The following is a 24,386-nucleotide window of genomic DNA, read 5'->3' on the forward strand; positions in this document are numbered from 1 at the left end:
TGATTCTCAACATCTGTTAACTCCCTTGCTGGGTGCAGTCATTTGCCGATTAGCTTCCCTTTCCTCCACCCTGGCACCCAGAGTAATAAAACAATTTGTACTCGTTCCCTCAGAAATTGATGCAGCCCTTATGGGATGTTCTTGTTGTCTAAGCCAGCTTGTAAATGGCTGCGCACGTCATCTTCAGCAGCAGGTGGGGAGTTGGAATCATTATGAGATACTCCATCCTCAGGTTTCTGCTGCAGCTGCAGTGACAGAATGCATTCCTCATCTCTGTGCCTTTTTTCTCCTCTTCTCCCAAGTCCTTCAGCCTCAAGTCCAAAGCCTGGTGACATCCTCCCAGGTACAGCCGGTCACCATTCAGCAGCAGGTGCAGACAGTACAGGCCCAGCGGGTGCTGACACAAACGGCCAATGGCACACTGCAGACCCTTGCCCCGGCTACGGTGCAGACAGTTGCTGCGCCACAGGTGCAGCAGGTCCCGGTAAGTGGCTGGAAAGGATTCAAGGAGGCACTGGTTGGGGCTGTTAACTGGTCCTTGGTTGAAGATGTGGTCTACATACTAAGAAGGACCAACCAGAGTGTACACAAAGCAGCTTGTAGGGCGCCAGGATGCACCTGTGAGCAGTGTATAGAGACCTGGCTGAGCCCATATCTGTAGATAGACACTGGCACTCAGGAAAGGCTGGTGCAGTCACTTATGTACACATGTAATGGGCATAAAACTGGAAAGAAATGTGCTAAATTGGTATTTCCCAGATAATTTTCTTTTTCATAGTTTTGTGTTTTGTTTTGTTTTGTGGGGTTTTTTTTTGTTTGTTTTTTTGAGACGAAGTCTCATTCTGTTGCCCAAGCTGGAGTGGAGTGGCGTGGTCTCAGCTCGCTGTAACCTCCGCCTCCCGGGTTCAAGCAGTTCTGCTGCTTCAGCCTCCCGAGTATCTGGGACTACAGGCATGTGCCACCACACCTGGCTAATTTTTATATTTTTAGTAGAGACGGGGTTTCACTATGTTAGCCAGGCTGGTCTTGAACTTCTGACCTCGTGATCCACCCACCTCGGCCTCCCAAAGTGCTGGATTACGGACGTGAGCCACTGCCCTTGGCTTTCATAATTTTCTGTTTTTAATATTTTCTGCTGTGGATCCCGAACATATATTGGGTTGGGGGGGGCATGTATTATTTTTTATTTATTTATTTATTTTAACTTTTTTTTTTTTTTTTGAGACAGAGTTTTGCTCTTGTTGCCCAGGTTGGAGTGCAGTGGCGTGATCTTGGCTCCCTGCAACCCCCACCTACCAGGTTCAAGGGATTCTCCTGCCTTGGCCTCCCAATTAACTGGGATTACAAGCACCTGCCACCATGCCCGGCTAGTTTTTTGTATTTTTAGTAGAGACGGGGTTTCTCCAGGTTGGCCAGGCTGGTTTTGAACTCCTGGCCTCAAGCAGTGCATGCATCGCGGCCTCCCAAAGTGCTAGGACTACAGGTGTGAACCACTGTGCCCAGCCGGGGGATGTGTATTATTTTTATAATCACAAAAAAAGTCTTTATGTCGTATATCATTGTGTACTATATCTTCTTTTTTCTTTTTTTTTGAGACAGAGTCTTGCTCTGTCGCCCAGGCTGGAGTGCAGTGGCATGATCTCAGCTCACTGTGTAACCTCCGCCTCCTGGGTTCAAGCGATTCTCCTGCCTTAGCCTCCCAAGTAGCTGGGATTACAGGCACGCGCCATCACGCCCAGCTAATTTTTGTATTTTTAGTAGAGACAGGGTTTCACCATGTTGGTCAGGCTGGTCTCGAACTCCTGACCTCATGGTCCACCTGCCTTGGTCTCCCCAAGTGCTGGGATTACAGGCATGAGCCACTGCATCTGGCCTATATTTTCTTACCAACAAAGTAATTTATCTTAAAAAAAATCAGGTTTATTATTTTTGCTTCTCAGCCATGTGTCTGGCTTTCCTGAGTCTTTCCTCTCCTCTCAGCCATCCACCCTACCCATCTCTGCTCTGCTCCTGCTGGGCCACTGGCACCACCCTCTTGAAAGTCTTTCAACCTAAAAACCCATGACCTGGCTGGGCACCATGGCTCACGCCTGTAATCTCAGCACTTTGGGAGGCTGAGGCAGGTGGATTTCTTGAACCCAGGAGTTCAGGACCAGCCTGGGCAACATGGTGAAACCTTGTCTCTACAAAAAAATACAAACAATTAGCCAGGCATGGTGGCACACACCTGTAGTCCCAGCTACTCAGGAGGCTGAGGCAGCAGGATCACTTGAGCCCGGGAGGTCGAGGCTGCAGTGAGCTGAGATTGCACCACTGCACTCCAGCCTGGGCAACAGAGAGCAACCCTGTCTCAGCAAAAAAAAAAAAAAAAAAAAAAAAAAAAAAAAAAGCCAGGACCCTCATTAGCTAGCCCCTTTCTCCACCTGAACCCAGTATTCAGACTGTACAAAATAGCTGGCTTTTGAAATGGCCTGTATGAGATTTCCTGTTTGTTTTTTTATTCTCAGTGTCATAAAAATTATATAATTTCTCATTCTTTCTTGGAAGGTCTATGCAGTAAGAAAGGAATGCATAACAGAAGGATAATGCTATCATCCTTTTCCTTTTCTTCGTTCTTCATCCAGGTCCTGGTCCAGCCTCAGATCATCAAGACAGATTCCCTTGTTTTGACCACGCTGAAGACAGATGGCAGCCCTGTTATGGCTGCGGTCCAGAACCCGGCCCTCACCGCTCTCACCACCCCTATCCAGACGGCTGCCCTTCAAGTACCAGTAAGAGCTGCCTTCTCCCCCACCCTCCTCCCTCACCCTTTATTCCTGGAGGTGTTAGTCTTCAGAGATGTTAAATCTCTGTATGCTGAGTAGATATGGGAGGGTCTATAGCATGAATCAGTCAAATTGTAAATGTCACCCCTCTTAGTCATTTTTTCGCTTGAAAAAAGTATTACCAATGTGTGTTCGATGTGGGAGTACTGGAGTCTACAAGGAGGTAGAAAAGAATAGCAGAAGGATCCTCTATTCTTGGCTAATAGCTCCACACAAGACCATTCACCTCTTAGATCCTGCTGATGACTTCTGAAGGACCCTAGGGCCACCAGGCAGGGAAGGGCTCCAAGGTGAAGAACATGGAAGGTACCCCATCCTTCAGTTGTAGGTTCTTAGCCACTTTCAGCATCCTATAGCATGAGAATCTGATAGAGTAAATGGTGATTAAAATTTAGAAGCACAAGCTTTATTCATAAAAGCCAAGAACTGGAAGCAACTCAAATGTCCATCCACAGGAAAATAAGCACATTGTGATATATTCATACAATGAAATTATGCCTAGTAATTTAAAAAAAAGAACTGCTGACAGGCACGGTGGCTCACGCCGGTAATCTCAGCACTTTGGGAGGCCAAGAAGGGTGGATCACCTGAGGTCAGGAGTTTGAGATCAGCCTGGCCAACATGGTGAAACCCCATCTCTACTAAAAATATAAAAATTAGCCAGGTATGGTGGCGCATGCCTGTAATCCCAGCTACTCAGGAGGCTGAGACAGGAGAATTGCTTGAACCTGAGAGGTGGAGGTTGCAGTGAGCCGAGATTGCACCACTGCACTCCAGCCTGGATGACAGAACGAGAGTGACTCTCAAAAAAAAAAAGCTACTGATGCATGAAACAACATGGGGCTGTCCCTCAGAAATAGTGTGTCAAGCCGCCGGGCCCGGTGGCTCACACCTGTAATCCCAGCACTTAGGGAGGCCGAGGTGAGCAGATCATGAGGTCAGGAGATCGAGACCATCCTGGTTACCACAGTGAAACCCCGTCTCTGCTAAAACAAAAAATTAGCCGGGCGTGGTGGCGGGCACCTGTAGTCCCAGCTACTTGGGAGGCCGAGGTAGGAGAATGTCGTGAACCTGGGAGGCAGAGCTTGCAGTGAGCCAAGATTGCATCACTGCACTCCAGCCTGGGCAACAGAGCAAATCTCTGTCTCAAAAAAAAAAAGAAATAGTATTTTAAGCCAAAGGAGTTCATGCTAATGATTCCATTTATATGAAGTTCAAAAAGAGGCAAAATGAAGCTGTGGTGCTGGAATTCAGAGCAGTGGTGACAAGGAGGGGAGGGGCACGCAGGGACTTTCTGAGCTGGTAGAAATGGGCTGTATCTTGGTCTGGGTGGTTATATACATTGTGTACGTATGTAAAATTCATCAAGCTATAAACTTAAGATTTCTGGTTTTTATTGTGCATGACGTACTTATTGGCAACTAATGAAATTGAGCACCTTTTTATTTATTTACTGGCTGATTAGATATTGAGGCCATTATTTAAGAAAATAAACTAAAATTGATCCGAGTCCAGTGGCTCAAGCCTGTAATCTCAGCATTTTGGGAGGCTGAGGTGGGCCGATCACCTGAGGTCAGTAGTTTGAGATCAGCCTGGCCAACATGATGAAACCCCATCTCTACTAAAAATACAGAAATGAGCCAGGCGTGGTGGTGGGTGCTTGTAATCCCAGCTACTCAGGAGGCTGAGGCAGGAGAATCACTTGAACCAGGGGGGTGCAGATTGTAGTAAACTGTGATCATGCCACTGCACTCCAGCTTGGGCAACAGAGTGAGACTTTGTCTCAAAAAAAAAATGGGACATGGTGGCTCACGCCTGTAATCCCAGCACTTTGGGAGGCCAAGGCAGGTGGATCACCTGAGGTCAGGAGTTCGAGACCAGCCTGACCAACATAGAGAAACTCCATCTCTACTAAAAATACAAAATTAGCCAGGCTTGGTGGCGCATACCTGTAATCCCAGCTACTTGGGAGGCTGCGGCAGCAGAATCACTTGAAGCTGGGAGGCAGAGTTTGTGGTGAGCCGAGATCACACCATTGCATTCCAGCCTGGGCAACAAGAGTGAAACTCCGTCTCAAAAAAATAAAATAAAATAAAATAAAGTTAGAAAAAATAAGAGGAGAAAACAGAGATGAAGAATAAAAAGGGGAGACCTCCATGGTTGGCCTATTTACTTAATCAAATGGCTCTTATTGAGAGTGTCGCTTCTGCCCTTGAGCTTTTTGATGGCAAAATTGTATAAAGAAATGCAGTAATTTGCTTAATTGTCATTTGAGAGGAAAAAATGTGTCATACACTAGGAGAAAGTTTTCTCTGGTGCCAACTCGTGGTTCACCATGTACAACTTTAGAAGTGGTTAACAGTTTGACAGCAAAGCAGAAATCATATGACTTGTTTCTGGCATACCTAGATCAAAACTTAAAACATATTTAGCCATGTTAATCCTCTTGTGGTGTAGTTTATCAGCAGTGATTCTTGAAGGGAGGTAGTAACCAAGGTGCCGTGGCTCCTGAGGCTTCTTGGGGCCTGATTTGATTAATCCAGGAAGAGTCTCAGACCTCATGAAGTACTGCCAGGTCTGGCAACACTTGGCCAGAGCGGGCAGGTCTGTGTTGACATTGCTTTATGCAGGCTAACAAAGGGATCATTCTGCTGTGTACCTGTGCCTATTCTAGACCCTGGTGGGCAGCAGTGGGACCATTCTGACCACAATGCCTGTAATGATGGGGCAAGAGAAAGTGCCCATTAAGCAGGTACCTGGGGGAGTCAAGCAGCTTGAGCCCCCCAAAGAAGGAGAAAGGCGGACAACCCACAATATCATTGAGAAACGATATCGCTCCTCCATCAATGACAAAATCATCGAATTGAAAGACCTGGTCATGGGGACAGACGCCAAGGTGGGTGCCAAGCAAAATCGTGTTTTATGTTCCACCATCTCCCCTCTACCTGTTTTTGCCTCAGGAGCTTAGAGAAGTCCCAGGCTCAAGGTAAGTGTGAATACAAGACCGAGTTAGAGGTGCTTTTTTATTAAAGCATCTTGGTGTCATGTCAAGATTATAAAATATTAAAAAACATAAGTGACTGGTGAGGGTTGATAAGGCAGTGACACACTGAGACCTTTGACTCCTTCGGCTGTGCTCTGCAGTGATGGGGACTCCACTGTCTGATGCAGAGAAAGATGCCTGCCACTCCGTAGTTCCAGGACTGTGTGTACTTTGGAGTCAGCTGATGGCATAGTTTTAGCTGTGTTTAGGGGTTACCTTTTAGGGAAAAGAAAGAAAAAAGAGGTTGAGTCTTTGGCCAGCAGCAAATAGAGGAAATTGATTTTCCAAATGTTTCTGGTGTTTCAGTGAATGTGTCTTTGGAAAGTAGGATATTTTATTTTTAAAACCTATCTATGTTTAAACCCTATTTTGAAAGAAAATTTCATTTTCCTTGCCTACAAATCTGAAAGGTGTACATCCTAAGTAAAAATCTATGCCTTAAGATAACTGTCCAGGCTAGGCATTGTGGCTTATGCCTGTAATCCCAGCACTTTGGGAGGCTGAGGCAGGTGGAGTTCGAGGCCAGGAGTTCAAGACCAGCCTGGCCAACATGGTGAAACCCCGTCTCTACTAAAAATACAAAAAATTAGCCGGGCGTGCTGGCAGGCGCCTGTAATCCCAGCTACTTGGGAGGCTGAGGCAGGAGAATTGTTTGAACCTGGGAGGCGGAGGAGGTTGCAGTGATCTGAGATCGCGCCATTGCACTCCAGCCTGGGCAACAAGAGTGAAACTCTGTCTTGGAAAAAAGAAAAAAAAAGATAACTGTCCAACAATGCTGTGGTTGTTTTTTCATTTGTTTTCCTTAAAGTTTGTTATGGTGCTAGGATTATTATAAGAAGTAGGAACAATAGCTAATATTTATTGAGTGTCAACTATTTGCCAGGCTCAGGGCTAAGCCCTTTACACTCATTATCTCATTTAGCCCTGCTGCAAGCCTGTGATTCACGCGCTTTCATTATCTCTGTGTTAATGAGGAGGAAAGTGAGGTTCAGAGGTATGGAATAACTTCTCCCGAGTGGCACAGCTAATCATTGGGAGGACCAGCATCTGAGCTTGGTTTCTCCTCTCACAGAGCCATGCTCTCATCCCAAGTGCTAGGGCTCTGCTCTTTTCACCCTGTAGCCTGCACTGGTCTCACTGTGTTTTCACTCATCTTCCTACCCAGATGCACAAGTCTGGCGTTCTGAGGAAGGCCATTGATTACATCAAATACTTGCAGCAGGTCAATCATAAACTGCGCCAGGAGAACATGGTGCTGAAGCTGGCAAATCAAAAGAACAGTAAGTGTACTGAGAAAAGGGTTGTCAGCCATGGCCCAGGTGGGGCTTTGTAAAAGCAGATCATTTTCACCAGGTGGGGTTTTCTTTGCAGAGCTTCTAAAGGGCATCGACCTAGGCAGTCTGGTGGACAATGAGGTGGACCTGAAGATTGAGGACTTTAATCAGAATGTCCTTCTGATGTCCCCCCCAGCCTCTGACTCAGGGTCCCAGGCTGGCTTCTCTCCCTACTCCATTGACTCTGAGCCAGGAAGCCCTCTGTTGGATGATGCAAAGGTACAGACTTTTGAAATCTCCTGAACCCTGGAATCTTTCCCATTTCCCCTAAGAAAGTAGCTGGGAGGTCACAGTTATGAGGCCAGGCCGCATGTTCAGAGGGCCTAGCCTGGAGAAAAACAGGAATTCTGTGAAATTAGCCAGGTCCTGGAGAATAAAGAAAGAGAAAACTGACTCTGGGGGGAAAACAGTCCCTCAGGTTTAACTGGCCTTGCTGATAGGCCCCGTCAGAGAGGAATGAGTGCCAGATCCAGAACGAGAATGCGGAGTAGCTGTTGTGGAGGCGTTGGGAACTGCTGGAGGCACCTCATTGCTTCACTCTGCCTTTAATGGGCCTGGCAAGACCACTTTGGGAGGCTGATCAGTTGGTTTAGGATGAGGCTGCCTCTGGGTCCTCTTTTCAGAAATGATTACAATTTGCAGTCTAACAGATAACATTTTACCTATGGGCCTTTAATCGTCAAAGCCCCTGGCAATGGTAGTTTAATGGAATTACTTAAGAGACGCTCTGAGCCTAATGATCTTCCTGGGAACCTGTAGAGACCACTGGGTTCTGTACTGTATTTTGACTTCAGCAGTTTCTGACTCTGAAAGCACAAAGTTCCCTTCTAGTGTTTGTTTTTGACTAAGCTGTTTATTGTATCATACTTAATTTTACTAAGGAAGCTCCGTTTTTGAAATATTCTTATAAATGTGGTTCTGTTTGGCAACAACAGGCTGTTTGACGTATAAATTGAATTAGCTCGGCTTCTGAGTCATCAGAAGAAAATTTAATGGTTTTAAAATATTGAAAAGAAATGACATGCTATATACACATTGGGGTGCAGGGGAGATCTGGCTCCAGCCTTCCTGCCGTAAAATGGAGAGTGGGGTGGATATAGACGATGGTACGGGTTTAGAACAGGTAAAATCCTTTGGCTAGATTCACACTAAATACGGTCTTTGATCAACTTTATTGAGGTATAATTTAAATGCAATAAAATATACCTACTTTAAAAGTACAGTACCAAGAGTTTTAACATAATGTACAGTGCTATGTAACTGTCACTATAATCAAGATAATAGAACATTTCCATCACCCCAAAAAGCTCTTTTATACACCTTTGCAGGTAGTTTCCCACATCCCTCTCCAGCCTCAGACAATGACTGATTCATTGGCTTCCTGTTACTTTAGATTCGTTTTGCCTGTTCTGGAATTATACAGAAACAGAATCATACAGTGTGTTCTCTTTTGTGGTAGAGTTCTATTTTAAAAGAAAATCTCTTCTACCTTTGTTCTTTGGAACATGTACTTTTCTCAGTTAGCAAGCAGGTGAATGTGCCAATGTTGGTGAATTATAGGCTTCTCAGTTCCCATCTGGCCTTAGTCCTGAGTTAATAGACTTGAATTTAAACCTCATAACCATTTCTCAATAGATATATGTATTTATAAAGTGCTGTAAAAACCTATGCAGTATTTATTCCAACCTCGAGGCCTTGTTTTGAAGGTCAAAGATGAGCCAGACTCTCCTCCTGTGGCGCTGGGCATGGTAGACCGCTCACGGATTCTTCTGTGTGTCCTCACCTTCCTGTACCTCTCCTTTAACCCCCTGACTTCCCTGCTGCAGTGGGGAGGGGCCCACGACTCTGACCAGCACCCACACTCAGGCTCTGGCCGCAGTGTCCTGTCATTCGAGTCAGGTAGGTGGAGGCCCCTTGCACCACCTGGGCATGGCTGGACCACTATGGCAGGAGAAGGACCCTGTGTACAAACTTCTTGGCTTGGCTACCAGGTCCCAAAGGGCTTTTATAGTGGGCCCCCACCTGCTTGCTTCTGATAGGGACTGGCATAAGTTCCATTTTGGAAGTAACAAGGCAAGCCCAAGTTCAGTCACAATGAGCAAAACAAATCAGAGACCCACACTACTCTAAATACCCTGGGGTGGAGGGGTGGTACCTATTTGAAGGAGGATATCGTGTTTTTTATCTGAGGTTGCAAAACCAATGCCTTAACCCTTTCAAGCTAATAAAGATTTTTGTGGCACTCAGCTCCATAATGACAAGGGCTACAGTCATTAGCCCTGTTTAGATTATAGAATTATTTGCCGTTTCTTCTGAAAATGAGGTAGAAGGCTCTTTCCTGTGATAGTGCTGGGGTCTGTCAGGTGCCTGGCTGCTCCGCAAGGCCTTTCCTGGCAGACTCTGCTGAGACACTCCTTCTTAGGTTCTGGGGGCTGGTTTGACTGGATGATGCCTACTCTTCTCTTATGGCTGGTAAATGGTGTGATTGTCCTGAGCGTCTTTGTGAAGCTGCTGGTTCATGGGGAGCCAGTGATCCGGCCACACTCGCGCTCCTCGGTCACCTTCTGGAGGCACCGGAAACAGGCAGACCTGGATCTCGCCAGAGTGAGTTCTGTGTCCGCCCTTCGCCATCCTCTCCCAGACTTGACCAATAATTCAGCAACTCGTGTCGAAGAAAGTCCTACGATAGATGCTTGTGGTAACTGAGAGGAAAAAGGGACCCTGCTGCTGAACAGTCACAGGGCAGTGGAGTGGGCGCCTCTGCATAGATAATTAATTCCAGGGACACAAGATGATCTGTCTCCGGTATGACAGAGGAATAATGAAGTCGAGTTCTGAGGGAGGGGTTCTAGGGCTTGAGCGGGGCTGCCAAGAGCAGGAAGGAAGGGCAGGGATGACAGAAGGACCTTCCAACCTGAAGGCATGAATAGACAGGCTGTTTGGAGACGGGCAGGTTCCAGGGTGTGTTGAGTGTAGAGTATGTCAGAGAGAGTTGAAGGCAAAGGCTGGTAGTGTGTCTGGGCCCAAATTGGAGAGGGCTTTCACTAGGAACTGATTTGGGGCTTTATTCCCAATTCTCTATAGAACCAGGAAAGGTTTTTGAGCAGGAAAACTAGCTGAAAGTTTTCATTTGAAATCAACAGGGAGTTTACGGAAAAAATTCTGGGGCAACTCACAGCATTGAGGAAGAGTTAAACATCCACATTTCAAGAGGAACAAGAACCAGAACACTCCTCAGCAGCAGTGAGCCATGGGCCTGCCCTCCCCACCTCTGCAAGCTGCAGGGCCATTAGTGAAAATCTGATTGGCCATCGTGGATCTGTCAGCCTTGCTGGGGCTATGGGTCTCAGAATATAGATGTGATTTTGAGATGCCTGTTCCTTGAGCATAACATCCCAAGATGTATATCCTAGAGGCAGGTTCAGGTGTGTGTTTTACAAGCATCATTCTGGTGGCTGTGAAGGATAGGTAGGAGGGAGATGTGAAATGCATGGAACATGGAAACAAGTTAGGGTGCTCTTTTTTAAGCAAAGACAAAGTATCACTGTGTTGCTTGGCTGGTCCCGAACTCTTAGGCTCAAGTGATTCTTTCACCTTGACGTCCCAAAGTGTTAGGATTACAGGCATGAGCCACCACGCTTGGCTGAGTCAGGGGGCTCTATGACATAGACTGAGTAAAAGATGATGGTAAGGACCTGGAATTAAAAGGAAAGGTTTGAACTGAATAAGTATTTGAAGTGTAATATTTGGAAGGGAAGTGATTAGTACATTGACTCAAGGATAAGAGAGGCTCAAAGATGGAGTGGACTTCATCTATAGGCCATGTTGCCTGGAAAAGCTGGAAGAGGCCCCTGTAGAGTGAGCAGCGATTGAGAGGCAGGCCATGGGGACTGAGCGGGGGCGGGGCCAGAGTGTTTGGGAGACATGTCTGTCAGCAGAGTGTTCTTAGGGAGAATTGGACTGGGGAGTCAGGAGGGGTAAGAGCCAAAGACTGGGACTTGGGAGTAGCCCACCTTTGAGGGAAAGGCAGGGGAGGAGCCAGGGAACACCTGCCTCCTTTGGAATCTGCAAGTGCAGGTCCTTCTGGCTGAAAAGATAGAGGCACCTTAGAGACTGTTGCTGTGAGGACATCTTTTCTTTTCCTTTGTCCGGTCCTGTAATGATGTGGGAAACAAAGCACAGATAGTGTACCAGCTGCCCAATAGAGGAAAATAGGAGAATTTACTTTCATTTCTCAAGACTATATAACCTGTCTTCTAGTCTCCAGCAGTGAGAGAGAGAAAGCGAGCGGTCTCCAGTACAGTGCCGTAGACTCTCCATTAGACCCTCTCAGGTTGACAAAGATTAGTTCATCTGAATCCTAGAGTAGGGTAGTTTAGCTGTGAGTTTGCCTAAAACCATGGTTCTCAAACTTCAGCAGGCATGAAGCCGGGTGCTGTGGCTCACACGGAGGTGGGGGGATTCCTTGAGCCCAGGAGTTCAAGACCAGCCCGGGCAACATAGCAAAACCCCCATCTCTAAAAATGAAAAGAAACACTTTAGCAGTCATGGCATGAGAACCACCTAGAGGGCTGCAATACCAGAGGTTCTGATTCAGTAGCCCTGGGGTAAGGTCCAAGTGCTTGCATTTCTAACAAGCTCCTAAGAGCTGATGCTACTGGCCTCTGGGGGCCGCACTTTGAGACCCTGAAAGCCTAAAGGATCATGCAGTTCATCTAAATCTGTGTCACCATCTTATGTCTAAAAGCTACTGCTGGCCGGGCATGGTGGCTCACGCCTGTAATCCCAACACTTTGGAAGGCCAAGGCAGGTAGATCACTTGAGGTCAGGAGTTGGAGATCAGCCTGACCAACATGGTGAAACCCTGTCTCTACTAAAAATACAAAAAAAAAAAAAAAGAAGTGCTACTCTGAGGGAACTCTGACCAGCATTTGCTCAAAGAAAGAATGCACTCAGTACAATCTCAATCGAGTAAAAAGTCTGTAAGGAAATACCTCAGAATGTCAGCAGGGATTCTTCCTGGGGGATGAGATTATAGGTGGTTTTGTTTTACTTTCTTGTAGCTTTCTGAAGTTTCCCTCGTTTTTATGAGTATGCACTAATTCCTCTGATAATTGGGGGCGGGGGGAGTAGAAGTCTATATCAAAACAAAAAGCCGGAGCAAGGCCAGTGACCATTAACACCTCTTGATACTTTGTAGGGAGATTTTGCAGCTGCTGCCGCCAACCTACAAACCTGCCTGGCAGTTTTGGGCCGGGCACTGCCCACTTCCCGCCTGGACCTGGCCTGCAGCCTCTCCTGGAACGTGATCCGCTACAGCCTGCAGAAGCTACACCTGGTGCGCTGGCTGCTCAAGAAAGTCTTCCAGTGCCGGCGGGCCACGCCAGCCACTGAGGCGGGCTTTGAAGATGAAGCTAAGACCAGCGCCCGGGATGCGGCTCTGGCCTATCACCGGCTGCACCAGCTGCACATCACAGGTGAGGGGGCAGCTGCTGCTGCCTGGCTTGCTGCAAGGCATCTCATGCTACCTCTTCTCCTTAGCTTGATCTGCCAGTTCTGTACCCTAGCTGAAGTCCCTTTAATGCTGCTCTTTTAGAGTGGCTAGACCAAGCTTCTACCTGTTTCCACAGCTGTAAGGATGGCTCTTTGCTTTAGCTCATCAGTTCTCAGATGCACATGTTTTCACAATAACATCACTATACTCAGGATGTGTCCTGTAAACAGTGGCACATTGTAGATAAGTTGGCAGTGTTTTTCTTTAGTGATACTTAAATTAATGGTGAGACTTAAAATTGCTGACATCTTAGAGTCAATGAAATATGATCATTTATTTCATTCAGTAAACTCCTGCTTATAACAGGCAGAGAGGTCAGCAAATGAATGACAGTTCAGTGTGAGTATGTTAGACTTAGCAGAAGGAACATGTTTTCGTTGGGAGGGAGTGGGTACCTGTTTGGACGGTTTCAAGAAAGGCTTTCTGGGGAAATAGAGTCTTGGCTTTGCATGGAAGGATGCATAGAGGTCACCAGCTCTGCAGGAGATGAGCCTCTGGGCAGAGGGATGTTCCCAAGGAGGAGCCCCACCTGGGGTGGCTCTTGAGAATAAGCCTTCAGTGGTCCTAGAGGGAGCCAGGGCACAAAGGCAGTACTCAGACCATGAAGGATTTGGATGCCAGGCTGGGGATCTTGTAGTGTATCAGTAGAATTCAGTGAAGAGCGTTAGGAAAATAGTGATCAGATTTGTGCTTCTCAAGTTTAGAAGAGTCAGGCTGGGCATGGTAGCTGGCTCACACCTGTAGTCCCAGCACTTCGGGAGACCGAGGCAGGAGGATCACTTGCGCTCAAGAGTTCGAGCCTATCCTGCACAACGTGGCAAAACCTCATTTCTACAAAAAATACAAAAATTAGCCAGGCATGGTGATGCACACCTGTAATCCCAGCTACCCAGGAGGCTGATGTGGGAGAATCACTGGAGCCTGGGAGATCAAGGCTCCAGTGAGCCAAGATATGCACCACAACACTCCAAAAAAAAAAAAAAGTTTAGAAGATTCACTCTATGGCAGATAAGGAGTGGATCTCAGAGGATCAAGGCTAGAGCTAGAGAGGCCAAATAGAAGCTGATGCAGATTGAAGATGAGTGATGCTGAAAGGACAGATGAGAGGAAATTAGAAGGTGGAATTGACTGGACTGGGGACTCATTGGACTGATGGATGGGGACAGTAGTCGGCCGGACGGTTCCCTGGTTCTTCCTTGGGAGTTTGGGTGAGCGATGGTGCCACCAACAAAGGTAAAGAAAACAGAAGGAAGAGCAACTTTCCAGGGAAAAGGTGGTGAGTTCCCTTTTGGACACTTGCCTGTGAGATGTGGAGGTGAGCTAGCCATGCAGGATCTACAGCCCAAAGAAGACTGCAGGTGAGAGTGAAAAGCAAGGGAGCCTATGAGAGTAGATGTGGTGAAAAGGAGACCCTCGGGGCCATTCAGAAGAACACCCTCATATAAAGAACAGATAGGCCGTCGCGGTGGCTCACGCCTGTAATCCCAGCGCTTTGGGAGGCCAAGGCAGGTGGATCACCTGAGGTCAGGAGTTTGAGACCTGCCTGGCCAACATGGCAAAACCCTGTCTCTACTAAGAATATAAAAATTAGCCGGGTGTGGTGGCACATGCCTATAATCCCAGTTACTCGGGAGGCTAAGGCAGGAGAATCACTTGAACCCAGGAGGTGGAGGTTGCAGTGAGCCAAGATGGCACCACTGCATTCCAGCCTGGGCAACAGAGCAAAACTCCATCTCAAAAATAAAGGATAAAGGCTGGCACAGCAGTTCACATCTGTAATCTCAGAACTTTGGGAGGTCAAGGAAGGAAGGTCACTTGAGCCCAGGAGTTTCCCATCAGCCTGGGAAACACGGGGAGACTCCATCTCTACAAAAAAATTCAAAAAATTAGCTGGTTTTTGTGGTGTGCGCCTGTGGTTCCAGCTACTTGACAGGCCATGGTGGGAGGATCATGTGAGCCTGGGAGGTAGATCGAAGCCGCAGTGAGCTGTGATTGTGCCACTGCACATGCACGCAGAGATTGAACAGTTAGAGGATGAGGAGTCAGGGGCAGAGGCTGCCTGAGAGGAGCAGTTGGAGAGGTCTGAGGAGACACTGAGATGCTAAGTGTTGGAGGAGCAAGGGCAGAGAGTTGAGGAGGGGAGATTGTTGCTGGGACACCCAGTAAGATGACGGCCAGGAATAACAGTAGGATGTGGTAACTGGAAGGTGTTACATACCTTGGTGGCAGTAAGGAGCTTCAGCCAAAAGTGGAACAGAGCCAGGCAAGTGATGCAGGAGTGACCAGGAGATGAGACAGTGGGGCCATTGTGCAGCTTTAATATGTGGGCTCATGGTAGAATTTTAGCAGAAGGTCCCTATCTGCAAATTTGCCCCACTGTTATCTTGTCTGTTCCTCAGTGTGCCCTTGGGACAGAATAAGCCCATACTCAGGTCTCTGATGAGGCTGTGTCCTCCTTGCTGCCAAGTTCTGGAGAATTCCAGCTGAGAAGCTTTACATCACTCATTCCTTCCATACTCACTGGCATTCCCAGTGTGAGACACTGAGGGGACAGAGGTAACTACAGTATGGTTGCCACACTGCCCTCTCACCTCCCTCCCTGTGTCTCCTGCAGGAGGAACACCTGAGGCTAGTACAGAATGGAGTGTGGAGGCTGAGATCTCCTATGCTGATAAAAAGACAGGGAGGCAAAGCAGCCCAGGAGGGGGAACACGGGGCTGGATGAGCACGGGAAGCCTGGCTTTGCCACTGTCTGCACCTTGACATGGGCACTTCCTCCCCTGAGGCAAGGAGACTGCTTGCCCTTGTAGCGAGGACCAAAGCCGGCAACAGTATGAAAGCCTCACGAGAGCTGTGATGGGCCCCTGTGCCTGTGCAAGGATACTTTGTTCCCTGATGAGGGGATCAGCCCCAGATGGGCCACTGTGCACCTCTCATAGGGGAGGGTGTGGTAAGCCTTCCTGGCCTCCCACCCACTAACCCAACGTGTGTTCAGTTGTCCTTGCTCAGTTTATGTCACTTCCCCCTCAAACGGGTATGTGTTTGTGTATTGTGAAGGCGGGGTTTTTTTGGCTTTTTTGGGGGACAGAGTCTCGCTCTGTTGCCCAGGCTGGAGTGCAGTGGCGCGATCTCAGCTCACTGCAACCTCCGCGTCGCAGGCTCAAGCAATTCTGCCTCAGCCTTCCGAGTAGCTGCAATTACAGGCGTGTGCCACCACGTCCAGCCAATTTTTCTATTTTTAGTAGAGATGGGGTTTCACTGTGTTTGCCAGGCTGGTCTCGAACTCCTGGCCTCAAGTGATCCGCCGGCCTTGGCCTCCCAAAGTGCTGGGATTACAGGTGTGAGCCACTGGCACCCAGCCACATTGTGAAGGTTTTTTAATGAAAATAAATTCATATCAGTTCATCTAAAAAAAATTTCATTACCTCTGTTGAATGTTTGGAAACACACAGTGTGGCTGTGCTGACACTGTTTTGGGAAATGTTGCACTGTGCGCCTCTGAGTCCTATACAACAACCTGCAATCGTGACAGCTCTGGGTGCGACAGAACTGGGTGCCATGTTCCCAGCTACCCTGTGAGGTAGACAGGAACACACAGCCAGTACATCACAGAGCCTGGCATCCCATCCTGTGATCAGGCCTGTCTGATCACAGAGTTCACCTCGTTTCTGCCCTGGTTCCTCTCTTACTTTGATTGTGCTGGAGAGAGCAGGAAAAAGTTTGGTTTTGGGGCTCCATCAACGATAGTGTCTGTTTCTGCCCACCCTAGGGAAGCTTCCTGCAGGATCCGCCTGTTCCGATGTACACATGGCGTTGTGTGCCGTGAACCTGGCTGAATGTGCAGAGGAGAAGATCCCACCGAGCACACTGGTTGAGATCCATCTGACTGCTGCCATGGGGCTCAAGACCCGGTGTGGAGGCAAGCTGGGCTTCCTGGCCGTGAGTACCCTTTGGTTCCCTTCTGTAAACCTCCCCTGAGCACTTACCTAGCCAGGAGTTAAGATGCAGAAGCAGTTATGAGCCCCCTTCCCTGTCAGGTGCTGCCCACCTAGAGGGGTAGGGATTCATTCAGCCGCTCATTTCACCAGGACTCCCAGCAACCGATAAAACAGACCAAAATTCCTCCCCTTGTGGCCTTAATACCATAAGCCTTGTAGGCAGGACATTTTGGTCCCCTGAGGTAATAGGAAGACTGGTTCGGCAATAGCAGAGCTACTGTACTTGGGGGTTAATATGCAACTTTTCTGTTCTTCAAGTGGTCATAAAAATTCTTAGAATCCCCTGGTTATGTCTCCTGGTTCTTTTATTTACTCAGAAGGTATTTATTGGGCATCTTGTGTTGATCACAGCACTGTGAATCCAGAAATAAAAGCCGGTGCCTTTGCCAAGCTACAGAGTTAAAAGAAAAATGAAAAGAATAAAAGTAAAAGAAAACCTGTGCCTGTCTACAAGGAGCTCAAGTCAGACCAGGGCAGGGATTGTGGTTATCAAGCACCTCCCATATGCCTGGCTAGGAGCCAGCCTTGGGAACTCTCAAATGGGTAATTCCCGGTCCTTGTTATCAGCTAGTTCACAACATGCTGACCTCAGGCTTTCTCTTACTCTAGCAGAAACAGGTACGTTTTACTGTGTCCCACTGTGGGTAGACTGCTGAATACATCAGGTATGTTCAAGCATTACCACATCTCTATTTGTTTCCGTATCTCAGTAACAGCAGAGATGAGCTGAGAATGAATCAGAACGTGCCCTGTAGTGACACTGATATGTTTCCTGAGGTACATCACGATAGTCTAGGGGACAAAGGGCGCAGGGAAGCCCAGTGTACTCTTTATGTCTACAGTTGGTCTTAGCCAGAAGGCCGAGAAGTGATACTTTTTATGTCTTACCTCTGTTTCTGGTGACCACATATAAGAGATTCATCCCTTGATTCACTCATTCAGCAAATATGACTGAGCACCCTCTCTAAGCAGGACATTTGCCTTGTCCTCAGGGAGCATAGTTGGCAAGGAATCTAGACAGCAGCCCTTCTTGAGCTTGACATTGATCTTCTCATGAGGAGTGAACCCCATCCTCACTTGTGGGCTAGACGACCTGGGAGTCCACAGACAATGAAGACACATCATTTTTCCTATTCATTTCAACCTTCCCTCGACAAATCTTCCTGGGACCGGGTCTTCAGGACAGTGTGAGCTAGGGTGAGCTCCTCAGCTGGTCTTGGGGGAAGTCAGGGTGGGCTTTCTGGAAAAGGTGAATCTAGGCTGACAGCAGGAGCCATTGATGAGATCTCTCTCCTTTTCGGTTTATTGAAGTGCTCTGGGCTGATGTCATTACATTTGTAACTTCCATGCCCCCCAAAAATGTTTTGAAGACATTCGTTTTATCAAAATACAACATACATGCAGAAAAATGCCCACATTTTAACTTATGGCTTGAAGTGAAGTCACCCACGCAACACCCACCCACATCAAGAAGTAGAACATTCCCAGCACCCCCAGAAGCCTTCTTGAGGCCTTCCCTGCTCTTCCTGCCCCAACTAAGGTAACCACTTTTCTGAATTTTGTCACTGGAGTTTAATCTGCCTATTGTTCATCATTTCAGTAAACTTATCAAAGTACATGCTTAGAAGTCTGGCTGGGAAGGCCGGGCACGGTGGCTCACCCCTGTAATCCCAGCACTTTGGGAGGCCGAGGCGAGCAAATCACCTGAGGTCAGGAGTTCAAGACCAGCCTGACCAATATGATGAAACCCTGTCTCTACTAAAAATACAAAAATTAGCCAGGCGTGATGGCATGTGCCTGTAATCTCAGCTACTTGGGAGGCTGAGACAGGAGAATCGCTTGAACCCAGGAGGTGGAGGTTGCATTGAGCGGAGATCGCGCCATTGCACTCCAGCCTGGGCAACAGAGCGAGACTCCATCTCAAAATAAATACATACATACATACAAACAAAAATTAGCCAGACGTGTTGGTGCACACCTGTAATCCCAGCTACTTGGGAGGCTAAGGCAGGAGAATCGCCTGAACCTGGGAAGAGGAGGTTGTAATGAGCCAAGATTGTACCACTGCACTCCAGCCTGGGTGACAGAGTGAGTGAGACTCCGTCTCAAGAAAAAAAAAAAAAGATTACAATATGCATGTCAAAAAGTATACAAATCATAAATATACAGTTCAGTGACTCCACAGAGTAAACACACCCTTATAGCCAGCAGACAGATCAAAGTACAGAACCAAGACCTCAGAAACTTCTCTTGGGCCCTTTGCAATCACTAACCTGCCCCTTCCCCCAAGCCTTCCAGCCTTCCAAGGGTAACTACCATCCTAGTCACCTCAGATGCTTTGCCTCTGTTTAAACTATATTAATATAAGGAGAGTCTGGCAGTATACACTGTTTTGTGTCTGACTTATTTTGCTCAATATCATGTGTAAGAATCATTTATGTTGTTATGTAGAATTATAAATTGTTCGTTCTCATATTTATAGTGTTCCATTGTATGACTAGATTATTGCAGATGAACTTTTTAGTTGCTTTCTGGCTTTGGTTATTATGAAGGGTGCTGCTGTGAACCTCCTTGTACACACACCTTTCAGGAAACGTGACTGCATTTTTAGGAATGGCATTGCTGGGTCAAAGGTTGTGCGTATTTCCAAATTGTTGGCCATTCTCCACTCCATCAGCAGTGAACAAGACTTCCAGTTCTACATCCTTACCGAATACATATAATGTCAATTTTTTTAAGCCCTTCTAGTGTATCTCATTGTAGTTTTCATTTGTACTTCCCAGGTGATTAATGAGATTGAGCACCTCTTCTTACATTTATTGGCAATTTGGATAGTCTGTTTTGTTACATTCAATTCAAGTCTTACCTCTTTTTCATTTGGAGTATCTGTCGTCTCATTGATTAAAGGAATTCTTTATTCTGGAGATGACCCCTTTATTGGATATTTGCTTTTCAGATACCTTCTCCCACTCTGTGGCTTGCCTATTCTCTCTTAATGGTGTCTAGTGAGAGCACAAGCTCTTAATTTCAGTGAAATCCAGATTATTAGTCTTTTCCTTTACAGTTAGACATTTTAAGTCCTGTTCAATAAATCTTTGTCCTACCTGAACGTCATGAAGATATTCTCCTATGTTGTCTGCTAGAAGCTTTATTTTTTACTCTTTACACATACGTACCTAATCCACCTGGAATTAATTTTTATAAGAGTTGGAGGTAGGAGTGCAAGATCTGTTTTTCTCCATAAGGATATCTACCTGACGCAGAACCTGTTATTTTAAAAACTGTCCTTCCCCTGCTGCACCAAGTGGCACCTTTTTTTCATAAATCAAGGATCCGTGTACAGTGGGTCTGCCTCCAGATCTGCCAGTCTGTTCCACTGCACCACCACCACCCAACCCTAACGGCTGAGTTTTCTCTTACATCTTGATTTCTGGAAGTGTTGGTCTTCCAGATTTAGTGACTAACGATGAATTTTGGGTGTTTCTTTGTAGCCTCTTCATTCTACAGAGGTACTTGGTGCTGCTGATGGACATTTGGGTTGTTTCCAGGATTTGCCGTTATAAAACAGTGCTTTAGGGAACATTTTTGTCCATTGTCTTCATGCACCTCTATAAGAGTTTCCTCAGACCAAATCTGTAGAGATGGTGATGCTGTGTCAAAGGATATAAATATTTGAAACTTAATAGTATTACCAAATTTGCATATTCAGTAAGATGGAAAAAGGAGAACTGTCATCTTTAAAGTAACTGCTCTTCTCTGTTTACTTCTCTTGAGAGGATAAAGAGACTCAGTATTTTCTTATAAAGGAAGAAGCTTTGAATTTGGTGAGATATATTTAGCTACAAATGAGCCAGGTGTTGGGGGCAAGTGGAGGGCTGGCCTCTGTGGAAATGGTTTATACTAGAGGTTCCCAAACTTGCTCAACTCATGACTCAAGATTCCCAAACTTTCTCTACTCACTATGTCTCAGTAAATTTTTCATGGCATCCCTTAGCCAAAAGAAATACCTAACGGTTCTGGTTTTCGTTTTTTGAAACAGTGTCTTGCTCTGCTGCCCAGGCTGAAGTGCAGTGGTGCAATCACGGCACACTGTAGCCTCATCCTCTCTGGGCTCAAGTGATCATCCCACCTCACCCTCCCGAGTAGCTGGGACTGCAGGTATACACCACCACACCGAGCTTATTTTTGTATTTTTTTTTTGTAGAGTCAGGGTTTCGCTATGTTGCTCAGGCTAGTCTCGAACTCCTGGGCTTAAGCGATCTGCCCACCTCAGCCTCTCAAAGTGCTGGGATTATAGGCATGCACCACCGCGCCTGGCCTCTGTTAAGTAGTTAAGTTTGAACATCCTAATAGGTATTTAAATTGTCTTAACAGCTTAGTGGTCATTTGAAAAAATCATATATGAAGTTGAAAGAAGAAATAATATTTTTTGCTAGGAGTGGTAGCACACACCTGTGGTCCCAGCTCCTCAGGAGACTGAGGTAGGAGAATCTCTTGAAACCACGAGTTTGAGGCTGCAGTTAGCTATGGTCACACCTGTGAATAGAGCCACTCCACTCCAGCCTGGGCATCATAGTGAGACCATGTCTCTATTAAAAAAAAAAAAGAGGCTGGGCACGGTGGCTCACACCTGTAATCCCAGCACTTCAGGAGGCTGAGGCGGGTGGATCACCTAAGGTCAGGAGTTTGAGACCAGCCTGGCCAACATGATGAAACTCCATGTCTACTAAAAATACAAAAATTAGCCAGGGATGGTAGCACGCACCTGTAATCCCAGCTACTCGGAAGGCTGAGACAGAATCGCTTGAACCCAGGAGGCAGAGGTTGCAGTGAGCCGAGATCGTGCCACTGCACTCCAGCCTGGGTGACAGAGCAAGACTCTGTCTCAAAAGGAAAAAAGAGAGAGAATATTTTGGATTCTTAATAATTTCTTAGAAATCATGGTTATTAAGAATCCAAAATATTCTTTTATTTATTTATTTATTTTTGAGATACAGTCTCACTCTGTTGCCCAGGCTGGAGTGAAGTGGCTCTTCACAAGCATGGTCTCACTATGTTTCTTACCAATACATGAACCTGTCAAGCACTGCACACCTCAAACTTTGGAATCAGACTAGCAACCATCACTCTCTCTTTTCCACATTGATTTTTCACACAGTACTATGACAGATATCACATCTCCAAAGGAAGCTAGTGTGATCTCAATGCTGAGGCTGCAGGCTCTCCCCATCTAGTCACTTATAGTGCCCAGCTGATGTTGAGCATCACTGTTTTCCTCGAAAGTTTAAAATAGCCAATGTCTCCCTTGATCACTTGCTGTGGCACCTCAGACTGCCTTGGCACACGATTTGAGAGCCATGGGGTTAGACCGATGTTGGGGGACACAACCTGGGGTTGGGACTGGCCCAGGGGTACTGAGTGGCTCTTAGGATCTAAACAGTTGTGGGGTTCTTGCCACAGCCTCTTTCACATCAGGCAATTAGCAGATGAGTTACAGGGGGAGGCTCCTAGGCCCCAGTTGGGGAGGATTCTGGCGTCTATAAAATTTAAGAAAACTTTAAAAAAAAAAATTTTTTTTTTCTTTTGGCCTGGGATTACAGGCCAAGCCACCAGCGTGGCCAAGATGGTGAAACCCTGTCTCTACTAAAAATACAAAAATTAGCTGGATGCGGTGGCAGGCGCCTATAATCCCAGCTACTTAGGAGGCTGAGGCAGGAGAATTGCTAGAACCCAGGAGGCAGAGGTTGCAGTGAGCCGAGATCACACCATTGCACTCCAGCCTGGGTGACAGAGCAAGACTCTGTCTTAAAAAAAAAAAAGAAAGAAAAAAGAAAAGAATTAAGCTTAAAATACATTTTAACTTAGAGATTTCCACATTTGCCTTTCTGGTTCCTCTTGCCGTATGACCTGGACTAGGCTTTGCTTCTACTTGTAACATTTGGGCCCTTGTGAGGGACCAGTTGGTCCTCAGTTTCTCCTGGAGCAGCCACCAGCCTCCCTTGCTGATTGGACATGTGGAATTGGCTGTTCTTGGAAAGAGAGTTGGAGTCAACCATTCGAATGTTCTGGGACCTCCGAAGCCCTGGAATCAGGCCACCATCCCCCAACCTCCCTCCCTGCTCAGCTCCTCAACTGCTATTCTCCCACCATTGCAGTTATCAGCTCAGATTCAGTGAGTGCTTTGTGGAAGGTTGGCAGAGGGTCACAAGGGTCCTCTACATTTGTTCTCCAATATCCAGTATCAACACTGGTTAGCAAAGAGGAAGGGCGGACTATTGGTGCCACTGGTCCCATGATTAGAAATGTAAGTGAAACACCCCGCCTCATCTCATAAGCTGCCTTGAGATTGTGAGTATGTGTCTACAGAACCGGTTGTTTTCTCTCAGACTCAGGCAGTGTCTCCAGGTTCCCCCTGGAGAGAGAGAGTCTTCTCTGTTTGTGTACTTGAGTGACACTCAGACAGTGCTATTTCTGACCCTGGCATTCAAGTCTTCTGAAGCCGTAACATTTGCTGATGGCTACTTAGAGCGCAGTAAAGGTCAGAACCATCAGACTGAACCAGACCATGAAACAGCTCTGCTCCTGTGGGGGCAAGGGCTGGGGTGTGGAAGCGATGTCTGCGGGCCTCGGCCTGGCAGCCCTGCCCCTGGGCTCCCTGGGCTTTCTATCTTATGCTTCTCCCTCCCTCCCTCCTGTCTTCTCTCCTCAGTTCCTCACTCACCCTGGCCTGTTTCGGGAGTGGTTATGGGTTGGAGGTCATGGGTGTTAGTGTGAAAATATCCTCACTGAAAAAGTGACAGAACTGAAAACGTAGATAGTATTGTCCCTGCAGCTCTTGTCAGTGGGGTCCTGGAATGATGTTATCCCGGCAAGTGGAGGAGGGGCCCAGTGACCGGGGCCCTGGCTCTTTGAATTGTCCCACAAAGAGGCTTTCCAGGATCTGCCTCTGTTCTTTCTCGCAGGCTGGTGTTCACGTCAGGGGCTCATGCAGGGGTGACGTGGGGTTTCTGTAGGGGGCCGCCCTTGCAGGGCCAGCTTTGTGGGGGGAGTCTCTCAACCACCCGCACACAGATACTTGCCTGTACAGGGCCTGGGCTGTCCTCCCAGCTGCCCCTTCACTCCAGTGCCATCTTATGTGACCCTGACTGCTGGCCATGTGCCGAGCACTGTTCTAAACTTTACACGCAAAGTAAAAGTAAAAGAAAAATTAGTCAAAGCAGAAGAATTTTGCCTAAAATAGTCCAAAAGGTATGTAATTAAAATGACATGATAAAAAGTCCCAGGACAGAAGGGGCTGCCTGGCTTGGCATTCACGGGGCCGAGGGGAAAGTACAGCAGCCAGGGGGCCCCTGAGACCCCTCCTTGGGAAACCACCTTCCTAGTTTACCCTGCAGGTTGAATGCCAGTAGGATTAGGCAGCCCCAGCAGGACAGGATGCAGCAGGGACCCCACACGTGCCTTGTGGCTACTCCCTGCCCTCCTGCTGGGATTTGGACCTAGTCAGCAAGTCCAGCATACTCTACTGGTGGGCTTGCCCTAGTTTCCATGGTGGGCTTTACTTCCAGGTACCTGTGGGAGTTCTAGCCCTGTGCTGATCTTTCCCAGTCTCCCCGCCAGCCCACCTCCACCATG

The 24,386-nt window shown here is 47.2% G+C and overlaps 1 protein-coding gene across 1 annotated transcript in view; it reads left to right on the top strand.

Annotated features, from left to right (window-relative positions):
• SREBF2 (sterol regulatory element binding transcription factor 2) overlaps window positions 1-24,386 on the top strand; it is a 79,366-nt gene that overhangs the window by 40,649 nt on the left and 14,331 nt on the right. The window contains exons 3-11 of the mRNA XM_054469946.2: window positions 303-484; window positions 2,625-2,771; window positions 5,500-5,721; window positions 7,034-7,148; window positions 7,240-7,421; window positions 8,909-9,101; window positions 9,625-9,806; window positions 12,403-12,679; window positions 16,526-16,695. Of these exons, the coding sequence (XP_054325921.1) occupies window positions 303-484; window positions 2,625-2,771; window positions 5,500-5,721; window positions 7,034-7,148; window positions 7,240-7,421; window positions 8,909-9,101; window positions 9,625-9,806; window positions 12,403-12,679; window positions 16,526-16,695 (1,670 nt within the window). The remainder of the gene's footprint in view (window positions 1-302; window positions 485-2,624; window positions 2,772-5,499; window positions 5,722-7,033; window positions 7,149-7,239; window positions 7,422-8,908; window positions 9,102-9,624; window positions 9,807-12,402; window positions 12,680-16,525; window positions 16,696-24,386) is intronic.

The sequence above is a fragment of the Pongo pygmaeus genome, chromosome 23 (assembly GCF_028885625.2).
Source record: "Pongo pygmaeus isolate AG05252 chromosome 23, NHGRI_mPonPyg2-v2.0_pri, whole genome shotgun sequence".
Taxonomy (NCBI): Eukaryota; Metazoa; Chordata; class Mammalia; order Primates; family Hominidae; genus Pongo; species Pongo pygmaeus.